The 18,649-nt window shown below is 39.7% G+C and overlaps 2 protein-coding genes across 2 annotated transcripts; one reads left to right on the forward strand and one right to left on the reverse strand.

The window, feature by feature from the left end:
• Positions 1-9,541: 9,541 nt before the first annotated feature.
• On the reverse strand, positions 9,542-10,756 carry LOC131025773 (protein ALP1-like). Its single transcript, XM_057955558.1, has one exon. It carries the CDS (start codon positions 10,754-10,756, stop codon positions 9,542-9,544), a length of 1,215 nt encoding a protein of 404 aa, XP_057811541.1.
• Positions 10,757-13,104: 2,348 nt separating this feature from the next.
• Positions 13,105-16,260, forward strand: LOC131026370 (primase homolog protein-like). The gene is made up of 13 exons (XM_057956237.1): positions 13,105-13,450; positions 13,588-13,703; positions 14,145-14,200; positions 14,280-14,331; positions 14,426-14,500; positions 14,623-14,703; positions 14,930-15,010; positions 15,112-15,177; positions 15,252-15,368; positions 15,508-15,555; positions 15,648-15,733; positions 15,863-15,923; positions 16,080-16,260. Exons 1-13 carry the CDS (start codon positions 13,255-13,257, stop codon positions 16,152-16,154), a joined length of 1,110 nt encoding a protein of 369 aa, XP_057812220.1. The 5' UTR covers positions 13,105-13,254; the 3' UTR covers positions 16,155-16,260.
• Positions 16,261-18,649: the final 2,389 nt, after the last annotated feature.

Raw genomic sequence — 18,649 nt, forward strand, 5'->3', positions numbered from 1 at the left:
CAACAATATCAAGCTCAAAAATCCCAAGAATCAGCACACGGCAAATGATAAACTTAAAAAAGTCAATCGCTACATGATCAATGTATAACACATTTTGTCAAACCCGTCATATTTGGCATCTCGGTGCCCATACACCTGTACATATATGCAGATATAATCCTTGCGCAGACACCACAGAAAAACATCAAGGTTGATATGTAAACTGCAAATTCAGATCTCAAGAGCAGTAATGTAAATAAACATAATCCCACAGAAAAATAAGTATAATGAAGACTTTCCAGAAATGCATTTCGTTCCATGTTTTGCCCTCACATTACTCGATTCAAACCAGCCAGGGTAGAACAACTCTCCCATTTCTTTTCTCAGCAAAGCATCAGGAAACAAAAATCATAAAACAAGCAATCACTTGCCCAAATATGCACGCAAATATAAGCCCATAAACACACATATTCATGCATATATATCGGTGCCTATGATTTTTCCACAAAAAGTAGGCCCAATATCCAAGGGAAAGATTAGAGACACATGAATTCAGTGGATTATAGTTGACCCTAAGAATTATTCCCATTTTGTACATCATACATATCATCATTTGATCAAAATAGATCAATATGACAAGTTGCCCATTCATCATCAACAACGGATTGTATTCTTCCCTGGATAAGTCGAGCATTAAAGTTCATCATCTATATTGTCTATATCCCTTGATTTGAGTTCCATCTGCCCCCAAACGAACAAATAAACAAATTAGGAGAGCATGGTTAATGCTAAACAATCACTCAATTGCCACATATATTCAAGGACATATGATTCTTAATCCGACACAAATAGAGATAATCAGTGGTCAACCATCATGAGCTGAGCATAAGACCAACATTCGAAGAGGACTTGATCCTTAATCGGTTCCTTCCTAACTTTACTGAATTCACAGATAAAGTATGAAATAATAGCGCAATCCCAAATGTAGTTATTAAAGTTCCAATGCAATGCCCAGTGGATAATCCCAACAAATATTAACATGAAACCTCTACTGCAATATCACGAAAGACTTATTTAAACATCCAATAATCATTGAATTTCACAGAAGAAGTAGGAGTTTAGGGGCTTAATCCCTCAGTCACAGCAAATCAATACCTATCTTATTTAATCTCCCATTAACTAATTCAAATAATGTCGGCAAATCAGCCACGTTGATATAAATGTCAATATAGAAATAGCAGCGCAGAGACCAAACGTATAAAACCAGAGTGATAAACTTTACGAGTAAACAACAGCCCCTTCATAACACAGAGCTATACACTGTTAGTAAGTTCATATGCCCAAAAATAAAATCTGTGTTGGGAAATCAGTTCCCCATCCAAACTTGGTAGAAGCAAGAAATAAGAATAAAAATAGACACAATTTAACAACACAAGAATTTAACGTGGAAACTCCAAATCCGGAGAAAAACCACGACACACTGAAAAATTACTATATGATAAATTTCTACAATCACACAGTATTTCTCACCCTCTCGACTCACAACCACTACACTCTTACAAGCCTTTGAAAACCTCTCACCCCTCTAAAACAAAGAGCAAGGAATTTCAAACTAGAAGTAATCACAAGACTAAAGGTAGTGATTGGTGCAATTGTATCAAAGACCTTGGAACTCCTTAAATAACCTAAGGGTCTCCACCTACTTTGATAGCAAAACCAATGTGGGACAAAAATCCCCACTTTCATTTTTAACACAATTCCAACAATCTCCACCTTGTTAAAAATGAAAGAAAAAACACCATTGTCTTCACCGACAATTATGATTCTTATCACAAAGAACCATCATCCTCAAAAGAGAATAAACCTACTCCACCAAATGAGTTGAACACTTAGAATAAACCATTCTAAGAATTTTGCTTCGGCACATGTCGAAAAAACCTTGCTGAAATTTTGGTGCAACCTTCTAGCTTTTGGCCCTCCTAGAAGTCATCAGCCATCAACATACTTTTCACCACACACCTGCATTCAAGCCAAAAAACCATGCACATGTGGTCCAACTAACATTGTCACATCCTCTATCATGGCCATTGGACATGCCATAAGGATATTCATGTCCTCAAAGGACATCATCAAACACGATGTTAGCTGCTTGTTCGGAGCTTTCTGCCGAATCCGCTCCACCTTGACGAGCTCCACCTGGACAGTTTCGCTTCGTATGGCCGGGTTTTCCGCACCTCCAACAAACAACGCCCTTGGAGTCTTTCTTCCTCCCTCTGCTAAAGGCCACCATTGCTGAATTTTCCGATGAAGGACGTCCTTCACTCATCAGCCTTCTTTCTTCCAAAAGAAGTTTGCCCGTGACTTCAGCAAAGACCAGAGTTTCCTTCCCATAAACTAATATTGGCTTCATGTGTTCATAGGAACGTGGAAGAGACAAGATGAGTCTCAACGCCTTATCCTCATCTTCAATTTTCGCTCCAATACTCTCCAGTTCAGAGATAATGCCATTGAGAATACTCAAGTGATCTGAAATCTTCACACCTTCATCCATCCGTAAGGTATGAAATTGTTCCTTCAAATACAACCGATTCGAGATGCCTTTTGCTTGGTACAGAGCTTCCAGCTTTTCCCAAAGCTCCTTCGCACTCGAAATCCCATGTACATTTGCAAGTACATTCTTGGCCAAGCAGAGACGAATTGTGCTTGCCGCCTTCAGATCCAGATCCTCCCAATCTTCATCACTCATACCGGACTTGTTGTTTGCGTCATCATCTGCACCAGGCTTTTTGACTGCACCCGGACGTCCTTTCAGGGCCTTGTGTAACCCAGATTGTATCAGCGCATCTTTGACTTGCACTTGCCACAAGCCAAAATTTATTATTCCATCGAATTTCTCCACGTCGAACTTCATTTGGACTTGAAGTTAACTTGACGTACCGCTTCTCCACCAAAATGAACAGCCGTCTCGCAAGAGACACCCCGCCCGGATCTTTCTCAAGAAATCCTTTCTGATGTGGAAGATCAGACAATGCTGCAACCACAGAGCATACTTGGAATATCAAGAGACCTCAACCAGGCTCTGATACCAATTGTTGGGAAATCAGTTCCCCATCCAAACTTGGTAGAAGCAAGAAATAAGAATAAAAATAGACACAATTTAACAACACAAGAATTTAACGTGGAAACTCCAAATCCGGAGAAAAACCACGACACACTGAAAAATTACTATATGATAAATTTCTACAATCACACAGTATTTCTCACCCTCTCGACTCACAACCACTACACTCTTACAAGCCTTTGAAAACCTCTCACCCCTCTAAAACAAAGAGCAAGGAATTTCAAACTAGAAGTAATCACAAGACTAAAGGTAGTGATTGGTGCAATTGTATCAAAGACCTTGGAACTCCTTAAATAACCTAAGGGTCTCCACCTACTTTGATAGCAAAACCAATGTGGGACAAAAATCCCCACTTTCATTTTTAACACAATTCCAACAATCTGAACCCCAATTTGGTGGAGGAAAGTGTAGAAATGAACTTAGCTGAATTAAATAGAAGTCCCTAAAAACGAAAATATCTTTGTGGCAATCATCCGAAATTCATCGAGCAGCCAGAAATCGCTGGTGATTACCCCCTCCAATCCAGCCGGAAACTCTAGTCCTTTCCCTGTATCGGCCTCTACCTCTGGGAGATGGCCAATTTTGTCTCCCAAGTCAAAGCCCCCATCGGAGGTCTCCTCTGCCCTAGACTGACGGAATGGAAGTGGAGGAGGCAGGGTTCTCGCACATCGTGATCCCGGACACCGGCGATGGCGTGGCGGCGCGGACCAGCCCTGGCCTTGACCGGTGGTGCGAGAGACTCCCGCGCGGCGGTGGTGCGCAACATCCTAACGACGTTTGATGCAGAAGCGGCTTAGGGCACTGGCTTTGCGAATATCCTTATGGCTCTTCTTTTATTTTGGAATTTGCTGAGAACTGGAGATTTTCCCAAAAATCGAAAGGTGATGTTCATTGGGTCCCAAATTAGGGATCTGACTGATTCTCGCCAGAATGCCTTTGCTCGGCTCGTTTTCTTCCTATTTTTTCTTTATTTTTTCTTTTCGGTGAACAGTGATCTAGCCCCCAATCCCACCGAACCCCTATTCGATGAACAGTGATCTGGTTCCCCAATTTCCCCATTTTTTGATGAACAGTAACCGGAAAATTGATTAATCTCACGCCTTAGCTCTATTTTCCCACAGACGGCGCCAGTTGGTGAATTGAGAAACCAACACCTAAACTAGAAAAGTAATAAATGACACGGATTTACGTGGTTCGGTCGAGAAGACCTACATCCACGGGGTTTTGGGGGTTTTCCACTATAATCGAGAGTGGTTTTCAGTTTACAAGTTGTCGAGTAAGAAAAAATGACTATCCTCTAATGAGAGCTAAAAGGAACTATTTATAGGAAATGGAGAAAGTAAGGGCCTTGAGCCTATTTGGCCCATTAGCCCACTAGCCCTAAATAATTGGGCCCAAGCCCCTATTACATGAGCTTTGCTCCCTAGTCGAACCGAGAGTCGAGCTGCGCTGCTGCAGTAATTCCCTTGTTTAGCACATCGCTGGTGCATATTTCAGTCCTCATCACAGTGAATTCATCCTTCTTGATCTTCACTGTGAAACCGTTGTCACAAAATTGACTCACAGACAACAAATTATGTTTAAGACCAGAAACAAAGCTAACATTACTGATACTGGCGTTACCCATGTTGAGCACACCGTAGCCTTTTATTTCTCCGATTGAGTTGTCTCTGAATGCAACTTTGGATCCAGCTTTCTCAACATACTGAGATAGATATTCTTTGTAGCCCGTCATGTGCTTCGAGCAGCCACTATCCAGATACCACGTTCTAATTGAAGCTTTAACTTCTTCCTTCTTTTATGTTTCCTAACATTGACCTGCAAGGAAGAGTTGCTTCAGGCACCCAATCAAGCTTTGGGTCCTTCGATGTTAGCTCGAGTTCCCTTTGGAACCCATATCTGCTTCAGAGTTGGTCTGGCTGATCTCTTGCGCTTTGTTGATTGTCTGATTGACGTTGTTGGCGCTTCAGTTGGCACACGAGCATTCTTCTGTTGAGAAATTCCTTTGAAGGCCTCACTCTTGTAGGAGTTCTGTCTGATGAGTGGTTGAGGTCTTCTTTGCTCGGCGAAGTATCTTCCTTGAGATACTCGAGTCTTTGCAGACTTATGGAGACTTGACTGATGTCCAGTTGCTTGTTGTTGTGGATGTCGCTTGGCTCGACTGGACTTAGCATTGTTTGGTCTCCATGGATCTTGTTCCTTCTGAAACTGAACTGATGTCAGTCTCTGACTGATGTGGCCTTTCTTCCCCCTGGATTGGTGAGGAAGATTCTTCTTGATTCCTGATGTTCCTTCCCCGATCTTTGACTGAAATCTGCTTTCCAGTCTTCTCAGTAGGATGATCTGGTTGGGGGCCTCCTTAGCTCGTCTATAGCTCCGTGGAGGTGGAACATTTCATCTTGCCATCAGTTTGCGTTTGCGAACTTCATTCATATCATGATCTCTTGATTCTTCTGATGTTGTGATTTCAGAAGGATCGTCCTTTGAAATGATCATGATCTTCTTTCCTTTATCAGCTGCAACCTTTCCTCCAATGCTTTTAACAAGACCTTTCGATGGAAAGTTGCTCATCATGGGAGACTGCATCATGCAGTTCTTGACTGTTTCTTCCAGCTTGTGATTGAGCCTCTTGATCTCATGAGATGCTCTCTCACATTCTGAGTTGGAGATTCTGAGCTTTTCCTCCAGTCGGCTGTTCTCCATGATTAGCTGATCAAGACAAGTTTCATCCGGAAAGTAGATGATTGTCTGATTCTTAGCTCGTTCATCATTGATCTCCTTGTCCAATTTCTGATTCTGCTTGAGGAGATCTTCGAACATTTTCCTCAACTGACAGTGATCAGTCATGAGCTGATCAAACTCGTCAGTTTCATCGGATGAGCTATCTCCAGATTCCGAGTGGTCTCCTGAAAGCATCAGGAAGTTATCAGTATAAGGAGTTTTTGAGTGAGAGATTACCTCTGAGCCATTCATTCCATTGTCGTAGCTGTTGCCAGCCACGCTTTCTGATTCATTGGCCATCAGGGCTCGGCTCTCATCGTCTGAGCTGGAGCTATCGAAGTCGGATGATTCTGATGTGTCTTTGGAAGAATCAGCATCGTCAGCAACCATCGCTTTCTTCTTCGAAAAACTGCGATCTTTCTTAGCTTTCAGCTCTCTGCGCTCAGCTTGAGTCAGATTAGGGCATTCATTTCGAAAGTGCCCTTTCTTTCTACATCCAAAGCATTCCATGTCTTTGATGTCGTAAGCGGCTGACTTCCTTTCTCCGCTTCGATCTGTGGAATGTTTGGAGTTGCTTTCTCTTTCCTTTCCTTTGTAGTGCTGCTTGTAGAACCTTCTGTACTTCCGAAACTTGGACTCCATCTTGTTGAATCTTTCAGTCAACAAAGCATATTGACTGAAGAAGTCCTCATGGTTCAGTTCCGTTGGTTCCTTGATCTGCTTTTTGCCTTCTCTTGTTGAGGCTTTCAGTGCAACTCCTCTTGAGGTTGATGGACCATCTTCGTCTGATCCTCCAGCCTTCTTGTTTCCAAGATTTCTCAGAAGGTCGAACTCATTTGCCATGAGATCGGAGAAAATCTTGTTTGTCGGGAGGTGACTGAATCCAGGCTTTTGCTGATGAGCGACTGAGTAGATCTGCCATTCTCCTCGTGGCAGTGCTCGAAGAATCTTCAGGTTGATTTCTCGTTGAGTGTATTTGTCTTTGGAAATGGATTGAACTTCATTCAAGATTTGATTGAATCTAAGTTCCATTTTCTCGACAGATTCATTCTTGAGCATGAGGAAGGAGTCGAACTTCTGGCAAGCTATGGATAGCTTATTCTCCTTGATTTCCTCGGAATCTACGCACATTCTTTCCATAATGTCCCACATCTCCTTTGCAGTTCCGCACTTGATGATCTTCATGACATGCTTGTCAGGAACAGTGCCGGAGATGATGCTTTTGGCGAGGTTGTCTAGCTCATCTTGCTTCCTTTCTTCTGTGGTGAAGTCTGCTTTTTGCTTGGGCTGGACCTCATCATAAGGATCTTGTTATAGATTAACAGGAACCCTTTTGACAGTTTCGGTGATAGTGATTGGTCCGCTGGTGATGACTTCCCACATTCGGCAATGTTGGGCGGTGAGAAAGCTTTCAAGCCGAAACTTCCATATGTCGTATTTTTCAATACTAAACATAGGTAGAGAAGATAATCTGTTGTGGTTAGTCTCCATCAAAAAAGAGAGAACAGATAACAGCAGATAGAACAGATAGCAAGGACAAAAATAAAGAGAGAACTTTTTCGAGACCTTTGAGAAAAAGGATCTAGTTCAATTAGAACCTAATCAGATACAGATAGTTCTTGCGAACAACCTGCTCTGATACCAATTGTTAGGTCCTGAGGGTCTCGAATAGGTGTATGGGAGGGGGAATACACCTATGGGCTATTTTTAACAAATCCTCAATCAGAGGGATCTCAGTCAGAGATCAAAACGAAACTTTACATGCAAACAAAGACGCCTGTTTTACTGAAATCAGTTTTGACCAAACAGGGTTGACGACTGATACTGAAAGCTCTTCAGTAAAGAGTTATCAGTTAAGTTGCTGGAACTTAACTGATGCAAGCAGGGGCTTCAGTCGAGTTTGCTAAAACAGAGATGATAACACTCTTCCTGACTATCAGAAGATAGATTAGTCAGACTGATATCATACGCAGCGAAAATTAAACTTAGTTTCTTAATAGCCTCGGTGGAGCATGTTGTTGGTTTTTCGGTTTCGCTTTGCAGTTAATCAGTATTCAGTTTATCAATTGAAATAACACAAGTAAGAACGTAAAGCTGAAAACTGTAAACAACACAGAGACTTTTACGTGGTTCGGAAAAACCCTTTCCTACATCCACGGTTGGTTGATCATACCAACAATCCACTCCGCAAGTGCTTAACAGGTGCACTGCAAACCAAACCGTGTGCTTTCCGGGTGCACACAACCGTACCACTGAAGAAAACCCTTCTTCAGGACCCACGCTTCACTCGCGTCGGATTTCTCTGCTCAACACAACCCGTGCTAAGACTTCTCACTCAGAGTCAGAGTACCTTCCTGAACTCCGAAACACTCAAACACTCTTATGGGGGGAGGTTTGAACGAGTGTCAACTATACTTACAAAGAACAAGTTCTTTGAAGCAAGTTTGACCTTTGGCTTCTGGGTAAACAGAGGTTTGCCTAAGGTCGAAGAGAATGTGTGTAATCAGCAGTGACTGATTTTGGCTTTGGAATTCTCTTCTTCGATTCAAGCTTTGGGGAGATTAGGCTTTGGGCTGAGTAGCAATTTCGGCAGAGCTTCAGCTTATGTCGTTGAATCGGTGAAGGTTGAAGTGATCCTCGAGCGCTATTTGTAGGAGAACTCTTGAATAGATCCGTTGGTGTAGATCATCCTCAAGATTTCTTCCGTTTGAGAGCAATTCGAATTTGGGCTGAGGCTTCAAACTTCGAGGTTCCTTGTGTGGGTGGAAACGGCTCTCTTTGATGGACAGGAGATGTGACGTCTCTGAAAAGTAACCACCAGATAGGAATGACCTCTGCAGAGATAAGATCCTGAGATCTCTGCATTTAATGCGGCTGTACTTTGTGAGTACGTGGCTTCCTCTGAACGTTGGATGATCAGTCCGAGGAGGAATATTCAACTGATACTTGACTTTAGTATCAGTCCATTGCGCGCATTAAGTAATCAGTCTTCAACTGATTCTTTAACTGATACTTCAGTTGGTATCTGCAGTCTTCAGTCTTCAGTACTTCGTTCTTCAGTCTTCAGTCTTCAGTCTTCGATACCGCAAGCTAAACTAGAAACGAACTCTAACACTTGAGTTCAAAAACGATTCTAGTCTATTACAGTTAAGTCCTATGAATTTTGGTATCATCAAAACAAGGGTTAGGATATTCCACAAGGTTCCCAACACAGAGTATCGCAGCAAAAGGCGAATCGATTATATGTATGAAGACATATAACCGCGAGTGAATTGCTTAAATTCAAAAGAAAAACAAAGTATCTCAATTATCAAGGCTCTATCAATCATAAAGGCAAATCAATAATATAATACATCGTATGAAACGTTTCCCCCACCAGCACCAGACCAATCTCGCTCCTCGCTTAGCCTGCACATTTAGAAATATATGCAGGGCGTGAGTACATAAGAGCATCCACAATGCTTGCACCCATAGTGGGTGCAATAGAATGGGTCCCACTTCTATTGCACCCACTCCAACAATGGTATTGCACCCACCCGGGTGCAATAGATTTTAATTTCATTTTCTCTTTACTTTTATTCTTTTTTCAATTTAAATTAAACAACTTCAATTTTAACAACATAAAATTCATTCAACTAAAAATCCAAACATTACAAATAAAATTAAAAAAACAACAAATATTTAAAACATCCAATTTTTGAAAAATTTAAAGCCGTCGAACTACGGGTCAACCGGACCAAAGCGTGCCCATATATGCTCAACCAAATCGTCGCGGAGGCGAGCATGCAATCGTGCATCCTTCAAGCTTGCATTCCGTGCCAAATAGGCGGCGAACTCCGGTGGTGCTCCGGAATTGAATTGTGTTTGAGGAGTAGAACTTGGTCCCTCGCCGTGGTCACCGTCAAAATTACTTGCATTTCCACCTTCTTCCTCAATGATCATGTTGTGCAATATGATGCATGCAAACATGACCGAACTCATTTGCTCCGACTTCCACAAACACGACAGTCCCTTAATTATACCCCACCGAGCCTGAAGAACACCGAAAGCTCGTTCCACATCCTTCCTTGCAGCTTCTTGCATCACCTTGAACCTCCGCTTCTTCTCATCGTTCGGAAACTGGAAGCTCTTCACGAACACCGGCCAGTCCGGATAGATGTCGTCTGTTAAGTAGTATCCTCGAGTGTGGTGAGAATTGTTGGCGAGAAAGTGCACAGCCGCTGCATGCCCCGCTAAAACATCATTGAATAGCGTGGACTGGTGGAGCACGTTGATGTCGTTGTTGGACCCAGCGACTCCAAAGAATGCATGCCAGATCCATAAATCTTGTGAAGCAACGGCCTCTAATATAATTGTTGGCTCGCCTTGATCCCCTCGAGTGTAGGCACCGTGCCAAGCAACGGGGCAATTCTTCCATCCCCAATGCATGCAGTCTAGGCTCCCCAACATTCCCGGGAACCCATGGCGGGCTTCGTGCATTGTAGTGATGCGTTGCACATCAGCAGTTGTTGGCCGCCTCAAATACGTGCCGCCAAAGATACGAACGACGACCTTGCAGAATTTCTTCAAGCATTCCAACGCCGTCGACTCTCCTATACGGAGATATTCATCACAACAATCAGCAGAATTTCCGTATGCCAATTGTCGAATAGCGGCAGTGCACTTCTGGATCGGGGAGAAGCTTAAGCGGCCAACAGCATCCGAACGTTGTTGGAAGTAAGGATCGACTTCTAGCGCATTGACAATGCGTAGAAACAACTCCCGGCTCATGCGAAATCGACGGCGAAAGAATTGTGGCCCATAAACAGGCTCGACGGCGAAATAATCGCGATGGAGGCGCTCGGCTCCACCTTCACGGTCACGACGAATCACTGCCCGCTTTTTCGTCGGGCGTGGTGGAGGTGGATCGAAATGATATGAACTTGCCACTCTCATAAAATTCACAGCACATCTCATAAAAAATAAATCGGGAGCTTGAGTAGGATCGGGAAGTGGAGGAAGTTGTGCGGGATCAACATGAACTTCTTCGTCGGATGAAGAATTTGAGGAAGAATTATTGTTGGAAGAATTGGTGGATGAAGACATTTTTTTTAAGAGTTGAAGAGAATTGGTGGATGTAGTGTTTGTGATTGAAGGGGATATATATAGGTGAAAAAGGAAAAAAAAAAAGAAAAAAAAAATTCGGCCGAAGACCGTTGAAGGCAACGGTCAAATGACCGTTAAAATTAATTTTTTTTTATTTCGGAAAGGGGCGCGTGTTTACACGCCCTCTCCTTCGCTCCCACAAGCCACGAGTGCGAACGAACGCCCCCTCCCCCTTCACACCCGGGAGTGGCAACGGCAGTGGGTGCGATAGGCCGGGTTCGATCCGGCCATCGCACCCACCGCTGCGGATGCTCTAATACTCAGTGGACAAACGCCGAAAAACAAGAAAGGCGCTCTTAGAGCTATAGGTTTGAAACTTACCACATCTCAGCAATACACAGGAATAAAGTTAGCGTAAATGAATCTGTGCATGCAGTTTTAATAAACATATCATCATAAAGAAACGATAGCGCTATCAAAGTACTCATCATGTATGTACCACATCTACAACTCATCACCATCAAAGGTACTGAGAAGTAGGCCTCCCTCTCAAGTACCGTGACCGGCCGACCCAAAGACGGCTCACAGTCACCTCTGTGCACAAAATCCCGCTTGTGGTAGGACCGAATTCGTCTCATCTCATCGGTAGAGGGTAACATACAAGCTCAACATCAAAAATATTTTTGTGAGACGAAGGGAGTATAATATATATGTTTCCCTACTTAATGACTTAAGTCTAAACCCTAACCCTAGCTTTGTATCTCCTATAAATAGAGGCATTTAGTCCTCAAAATAATACGCTCCTGCAGATTTTATGTAGTGTGATTTTAGGATTCACAAAAATTGAAATTAATCAAACAACAATTTATAAATCGTATCATAGATTTAAATTGTCTTTCATCAATTTATTCAATTTCAAGGTAACAATTTGAATTTCACATCTATAGTCGAACATGAATTACCTTGTTGGAAAGATACGATTCTTTCCTATGGCACAACATCAAGATTGAAGGTAGAACAATCTCTTGAAAGTAGAACAATCTTGTAGAGCAATCATGCTGATAACGCGTTGAAAGTAGAGAGAAAAGTAGAAGTGTTGAAAGTAGAGAGAAGTAGAAGAAAATAGAATAGCGTAGAGAGCGTAAAGAGAATAAAATCCGCAGAAGCGTATTATTGTGAGTACTAAATGTCTCTATTTATAGGAGATACAAAACCAGGGTTAGGGTTTAGGGTTAAGTCATTAAGTAGGGAAATATATATTATACTCCCTCCGTCCACCAAAAATATGTCACTTTACTTTCGGTACGGGTTTTAATAAAATGTGAGTGAAGTTGGTAGTGGAGTAAGGGTCCCACTTTAAATGTGAGTGGAATGATGTGGACCCTACTACTAAAAATGGATGTGGCATATTTTTTGTGGACGGACGAAAAAAGAAATTGTGGCATATCTTGGTGGACGGAGGGAGTATATATTTACAACAAAATGAATATTTTATACTCCCTTCGTCCGTAAAAAATGGACCATTTTAGTTGGGCACGTAATTTAATAAAATTGGTGATAATTTTGATATAGTAGAGAAAATGTCTCACCACATTATGAAATGTGTGGTTGAGATTGAATTTTGGATGTTTTTTTTGTAAATAAAAAATGTTTGTAAGGATAAAAAATTAAAATGGATGGTGGGATCATTTCTATAAAAAGAAAATTGTACACTCTTTGCGAAGGGAGTACTATTTTAAGGGCCTGTTTGATATGGGTTTATAGGTAGGATAAATTAAATTAATACAGATTAGTGTGATGTTTGATATCATGTGCAGTTAATATGGTCAACTCCTACTTAATCCTACTTCTCCATGCTATTTTGTGGGATTAACCCATACTAATAATCCGCCCACCCCCCCTCGGATAAATTTAATACTGAGAAGTTGGATAAAAATTCTGCTACCCTTCCTCACGCATATCGATGCAAATGCCCAAGTAATGGTGGACACACATGATATTTTTAAAATTATGTGAGGATAGTTTTGGTATTAGATAATATAATCCAACATAATCCTATGGATATCAAACATAATATAGGATTAAGTAGCCATAATATCAAACACCCATGAAATAATATAAATCCATACTAATCCACACTAATTTCTCAAGATAATTTTAATCCTATTCAATCCTAAACTGCAAATCAAACGGCCCCTAAAAGGTATCTTTAGTTTAGGCCACCATATATATTAGGTTATGCGAGACTGCAGTTTTATCTTCTTCTGCCACAGTTTCACCGTGTCTCAGCAAGCTGCAGAAGAAGCAGTTGCACGCTCAATTCACCATTGTCGACGTGGAAACTTGAGATGCCGCCCCCGACGCGCCTCCACGAGCCACCACCTCCGCCGCCGTGCCTCGTTGCTTCCAACACTCCGTTAAATTTGTTATCTATAAAACGTCCCAACACTTTTTTGCCCTATACAGCCGAATCCTTCACAAGAATTACGTTAAAGAGTAATGGGTTTCGCTATTATTCTCATCCCCCGTCATCCAATCCAACAGGTATTCTTCACTCATTTTTCTCTTCAAATGTTCTCCCCCGTTCTCTCTCTCTCTCTCTCTCTCTCTCTCTCTCTCTCTCTCTCTCTCTCTCTCTCTTAATTCTAATTTATTGGTTCTTCTATCGTTTGAATTAACAGTCGATATAGATGTGGAGAAAACTGATTCTGCTAAATTGAAGCAAAAAATTGAGGCCCTCGGAGTAAAGTTCGAATCTTGTACGCCTGGGCAGTTTGATCTCTTGTATTGTCCTAAGGTATTTTACTGTCTCTATTTTTACCTTTTTTTATCTCTCTGGCTGGATAAGTTATTGTGGTCTGTTATGATCGTTCAATTTTTCTGAGTTGTTTAGAGAAATGAGCCTACTTTCGAGTTGAATAAGATATAATCTCTCTGAAATTGATCGATAACCTGGTAAAAGTTGAGGAAGATTTTATGCCAACTTAAAAAAGTTTATCTCTAATTAATTGAGCGCCCATTCTATTTGAACACTGTGTATTAGGTTGATTAACTAGTGTAGCATTGCTGATCATTATCGAATGGCTTAGACTTGTACCATCTCTCTCTCTTTGTTTTTTTACAACAAAAAAATGTGTGGTTGCTCTTGCAGTGTTGGGCTTGATTTTCACCATTTCAAGAACTCTGCCTTGACTGTCTTTTTATCTGTTAATGTTAATGGATTGCTCTTTTCCATCAGTGCAAAGGGGGGCTATCGGTTCAGAGAACTCTGTCATTTCACATAAGCCGAAGTTGGTGAGTTGCATTTTCAATTTATTTGTTAGTTGTGGTAAATTAGTAGATATTTTGAGAACATGTGGTGATATCAAAACAGGAGTTATGCAATATGGAGGTGTTTTGATCTACAATGTGGATGGGCAGGCCAGGTTCCATGATCTATGGTTTAGATTACTTCTCTTAACCACTCTTTTTGAGCCTTGAAGTTGTACTCCCATTTTTGGATGGTAACCTTGGTTCCAGGTCTTTGCAGACAACGATAAAGAAAATCCTCGTGCTAACCGGGAAAGTCCGAGGCTTGAACCTTTGGATGATGAGGTATCACAGTCATTTTTTACTACATAGCTTTGCTATCCGACATATATGGAGATTAGGCTCTCTGTTCGTTAATTAACACGGGCACGGTTATTGTTAATTCATTTACTTTTGGAATGATGCAGTTGCTTGGATACTTTGCTGAAAGAATGATATCAAAGGAAACACTGCAGAGAAATAATGTTATGCAAGTTGCTGGCAGTAGGGTAAGAAAACACTTTTACCATTAACTCCTTCGATCACAGATTACTAATTCGAGGAAACTTATAAACTTTTGGGTCTGCATTGGTAATTAAATAACTGCATTTCTACTTTCTTGGTGATGGAGATTCTTATTTCTTGTTTGACGATGTTAACAACAAATTTATTTGCATCTTTATTGTGGCCATTTAAGGGGTTAGGAAATTGTAAGTTTGTTCTCCTTCAATGCAGAAAATCATTGCTTTTCCGTATAGACGAAATGGACAGCTTGTTGGCTGCAAATACCGGACTCTTGAGAAAAAGTTCTGGCAGGTATTCCCGTTTAATTCCAAGGCGCTGACTTCTTACTTTCTCTATTGCCCTGTAAATGGTTACTGATAATACTTTTCCTTGATCTTGCCGTGAATTTTCAGGGGAGAAATACGGAGAAAATGTTGTATGGGATTGATGACATTGTAGATGCAGACGAGATCATTATTGTAGGCATTTGATTACTTGCAGTTCTCTATTGTTACCTCGTTATCACTACTTTGAGTCTCTTTTCTGTTCATAGGTTGAGGGTGAGATTGACAAGCTATCAATCGAAGAAGCTGGTTATTGCAATTGCGTTAGTGTTCCTGGCGGTGCACCACAGACAGTCTCACTCAATGGAATACCATCACAAGAGAAGGTTCGGTAGTGAGCTTATATAAGCTTGTTTGTGTTCTGCTACTTCACTATCATCAATGTTTGAAACCATACTTCCTTAATGGTCACTTTTCTAGATACTTATATAATTCATGTGTTACTTTGTGTTGTCATTACATCAGGACACCGGCTTTCAGTACTTGTGGAACTGCAAAGACTATTTCCAAAAGGTCGGGGATCTTCTTGTTCAACCAAAGTAACAGTAATAATCTACTTAAATCTGCATGAACGCAACTTCCTACATTTCTGATCTTTTTTTCAGGCATCTCGTATAATCCTGGCAACTGATGGCGATACACCCGGCCAAGCTTTAGCTGAAGAGCTTGCTCGTCGTCTTGGGAAAGAAAGGTTATATAGGGCATGATCTTGTCTCATCAAATGTTGCTTTTCCTTATATGGTGTCATCTTTAAAAAACCATGGAAACAAAAAGAGGCCATCTTTTTGCTGATTTCTTCTTTTCTTTTGCTTATCGTTAGATGCTGGCGTGTACATTGGCCGAGGAAAGATGAGATCAGCTCGTTCAAAGATGCAAACGAGGTCGATCACTAATGTTTTTATACTCAATAAACCTGGTTTTTTGACGATTGCATGCCATTTTAGAGTTCCGCTCTTAGTAATCCTCGAACTCTTTCTTCTGTATCGAAAATCCTAAGCTAATAAAAAATTTAACATTGATGTTATCTTGCTGTGCAGGTTCTAAAGAGTCTGGGTGCAGATGCTCTTAGAGTTGCAATTGACAAAGCAGAGTTTTATGAGATGCATAATTAAGAGTAATCAGGTGTAGCTATAAATGAACTTTGTATAAGCCAGGTTTTGATTGTGTGAGGATGATTCATCCTGGTATTTTATATATTTTATATATTTTATCTATAAACGCTTTCATTTATTACTTAATTCAATTCAACTACTATACATTGGAAACTTTCCTAAACAAAGTTTCACAGGGACTCCCACTTGAGACTCAACGGAAACTTACCAGAACAAAATCTGCAGAAAACTTGAAATGTAAAAAAAACTTACCCTTTCTCAGGAAAAAAAGAAGTAAAAACGTACCATATTAAACAGAAACTTACCAAAGGGAAGCAAAATATTAAGAGTGGATTTTGAAAATAGCCACTTTGGAATAGTAAAATTAAAAAATACCCACTAAGATAACAAATTAAAAAAATGCCCACATTTACCATTTTACCCTTACATATAATTTTTTTACAAATACCCACAATTCATTGGTTGTGAATTCAAGTTTTAAAACTCGAATTCACAACTGAACTCGAATTCACAACTGAATTCATGTATTGGTTGTGAATAACAAGTGTTGGTTGTGAATTCGCGTGAATTCACAATCAACACTATTTCAAGTTGTGAATTCACAACCAATAAAATTTGAATTCACAACCAATAAAACTAAAATTCACAACCAACACTATTTCTAGTTGTGAATTCACAACCAATGCCGATAATTCAATTGTGAATTCATAAATCTAGTTGTGAATTCAAGAACATTATAAGAAAATGATCAAAAGATACATTTTCTGATTATTTCATATCATCCAAAATTAATTTTGTTACAAAAAAAGGTCAAGATTCGTAAATTAAAAGTAATTTTATATGACATTATTCTTGATTAAATATTGAAATGAATTTATTTAATCACACAACATATGGTACAGTCGTACCGGATTATAGAAGGCTCCCCTCCTACTCTTTTTTTCTCTCACACAGACAATCACATAGCCATAGACATAGTACACATTCTTTGTAGAAAGATAGCAGTCAACCAACCAGATAGAGGAGAAGGTAAAGTAGAAATCAGAGAGAAAATTTTCCCCCCTTTTCGAGCAACATGCCTAAATATGGCGTCAATTCAAGCTCGTAAGTTGGGAAATCGAATGCTCCAATTGAAACCAGAGGCTGCCAGAATAGAGGATCGATTCCTCCGCCGTATATTATTGGGAAAGGAATCACTGCTCCGACCACGTTATCGTCGAGTTTCACGAGATTCTGCCAGAGTCATCTGCTGCGCCGATCTCCTACGCGTCGGAGATTGCTCCGAGAAGTCGAGGGCGGCGGCGGAGATCTGATCGCCGGAAGAGAGAGAGAGAGTAGAGAGTAGAGACAGAGACGTTTTTGAGAGAGAGAGAAAGTGATAGGGATTAAGAGTGGGTATTTTTTTAATTTTAATCTTAGGGATAATTTAGTCCTTTAACACAAAAAGTGGGTAGTTTTTAAAAATTTTATTTGAGTGAGTAAAATTTATTTTTGCTATATGAAAGTGGGTATTCTTATATATTAACACAAATGATTAACCTAACATGGGCCGGGCTCATTTAGTTCCTCCAAAAATTTCAGTTATAATTAGACATGTAAACTAATCGAATCGAATATCATAAGATTCAATTCATTTTCGTAAAAATAATTGTATGTTTGAATATCTTTCGAATCTTATTTACTATTCTTATTTGATTCATAAACTGATTCGCGAATATTCGAATCGAATATTCATTACATTTTTTACAAATGTATTTTAAACAATATAAATTGAATATTAATTCGAAAATTTTTACTATTTGATTCGACTTTCTACTGTTTGATTCGAATCGAATATATTCAATTCACGATTTTGATGGAGAAAATTTCTAAAATATAAAATATTTCAAATAAATCACTCTTGTTTAAATTATATTTTGAATCAAAGTTTTTTCATATTATTATTATTATTATTATTATTGTTGTTGTTGTTGTTGTTGTTGTTGTTGTTGTTGTTGTTGTTGTTGTTGTTGTTGTTGTTGTTCATATTTATCTAAATATTTTTTTTTGTTTATTTTACTTTATATCAATTTTATTCTTTATTTTTCAAAATATAAATATATTATAAATATGAATATATATTATATTTATTCGAATATTTTCGAATACCGAATCGAATATTGTAAACCTCGAATTGTATTAGTGATGTAAACGAATCGAATATCATAGGATTCGATTCATTTTCGTAATAATAATTGTATATTCGAATCAGTATTCAGATATCTTTCGAATCTTATTTACTATTCGTATTCGATTCGTAAACTGTATTGGAAAAATAATAGAAATATATTATCCTTGTTTTGATGATTCTAAAACACTTAGTTTATTCTTCACTAAATTAGAGTATTTATGAACTCAAGTGTTAGAGTTCATTTTATTAGCTAGACCTAAGAGTGAAGAGACAAAGACTAAAGACTGAAGATCTTAAAACTGAAGATTGAAGACTGAAGACCAAG

The sequence above is a fragment of the Salvia miltiorrhiza genome, chromosome 5, assembly GCF_028751815.1.
Source record: "Salvia miltiorrhiza cultivar Shanhuang (shh) chromosome 5, IMPLAD_Smil_shh, whole genome shotgun sequence".
NCBI lineage: Eukaryota > Viridiplantae > Streptophyta > Magnoliopsida > Lamiales > Lamiaceae > Salvia > Salvia miltiorrhiza.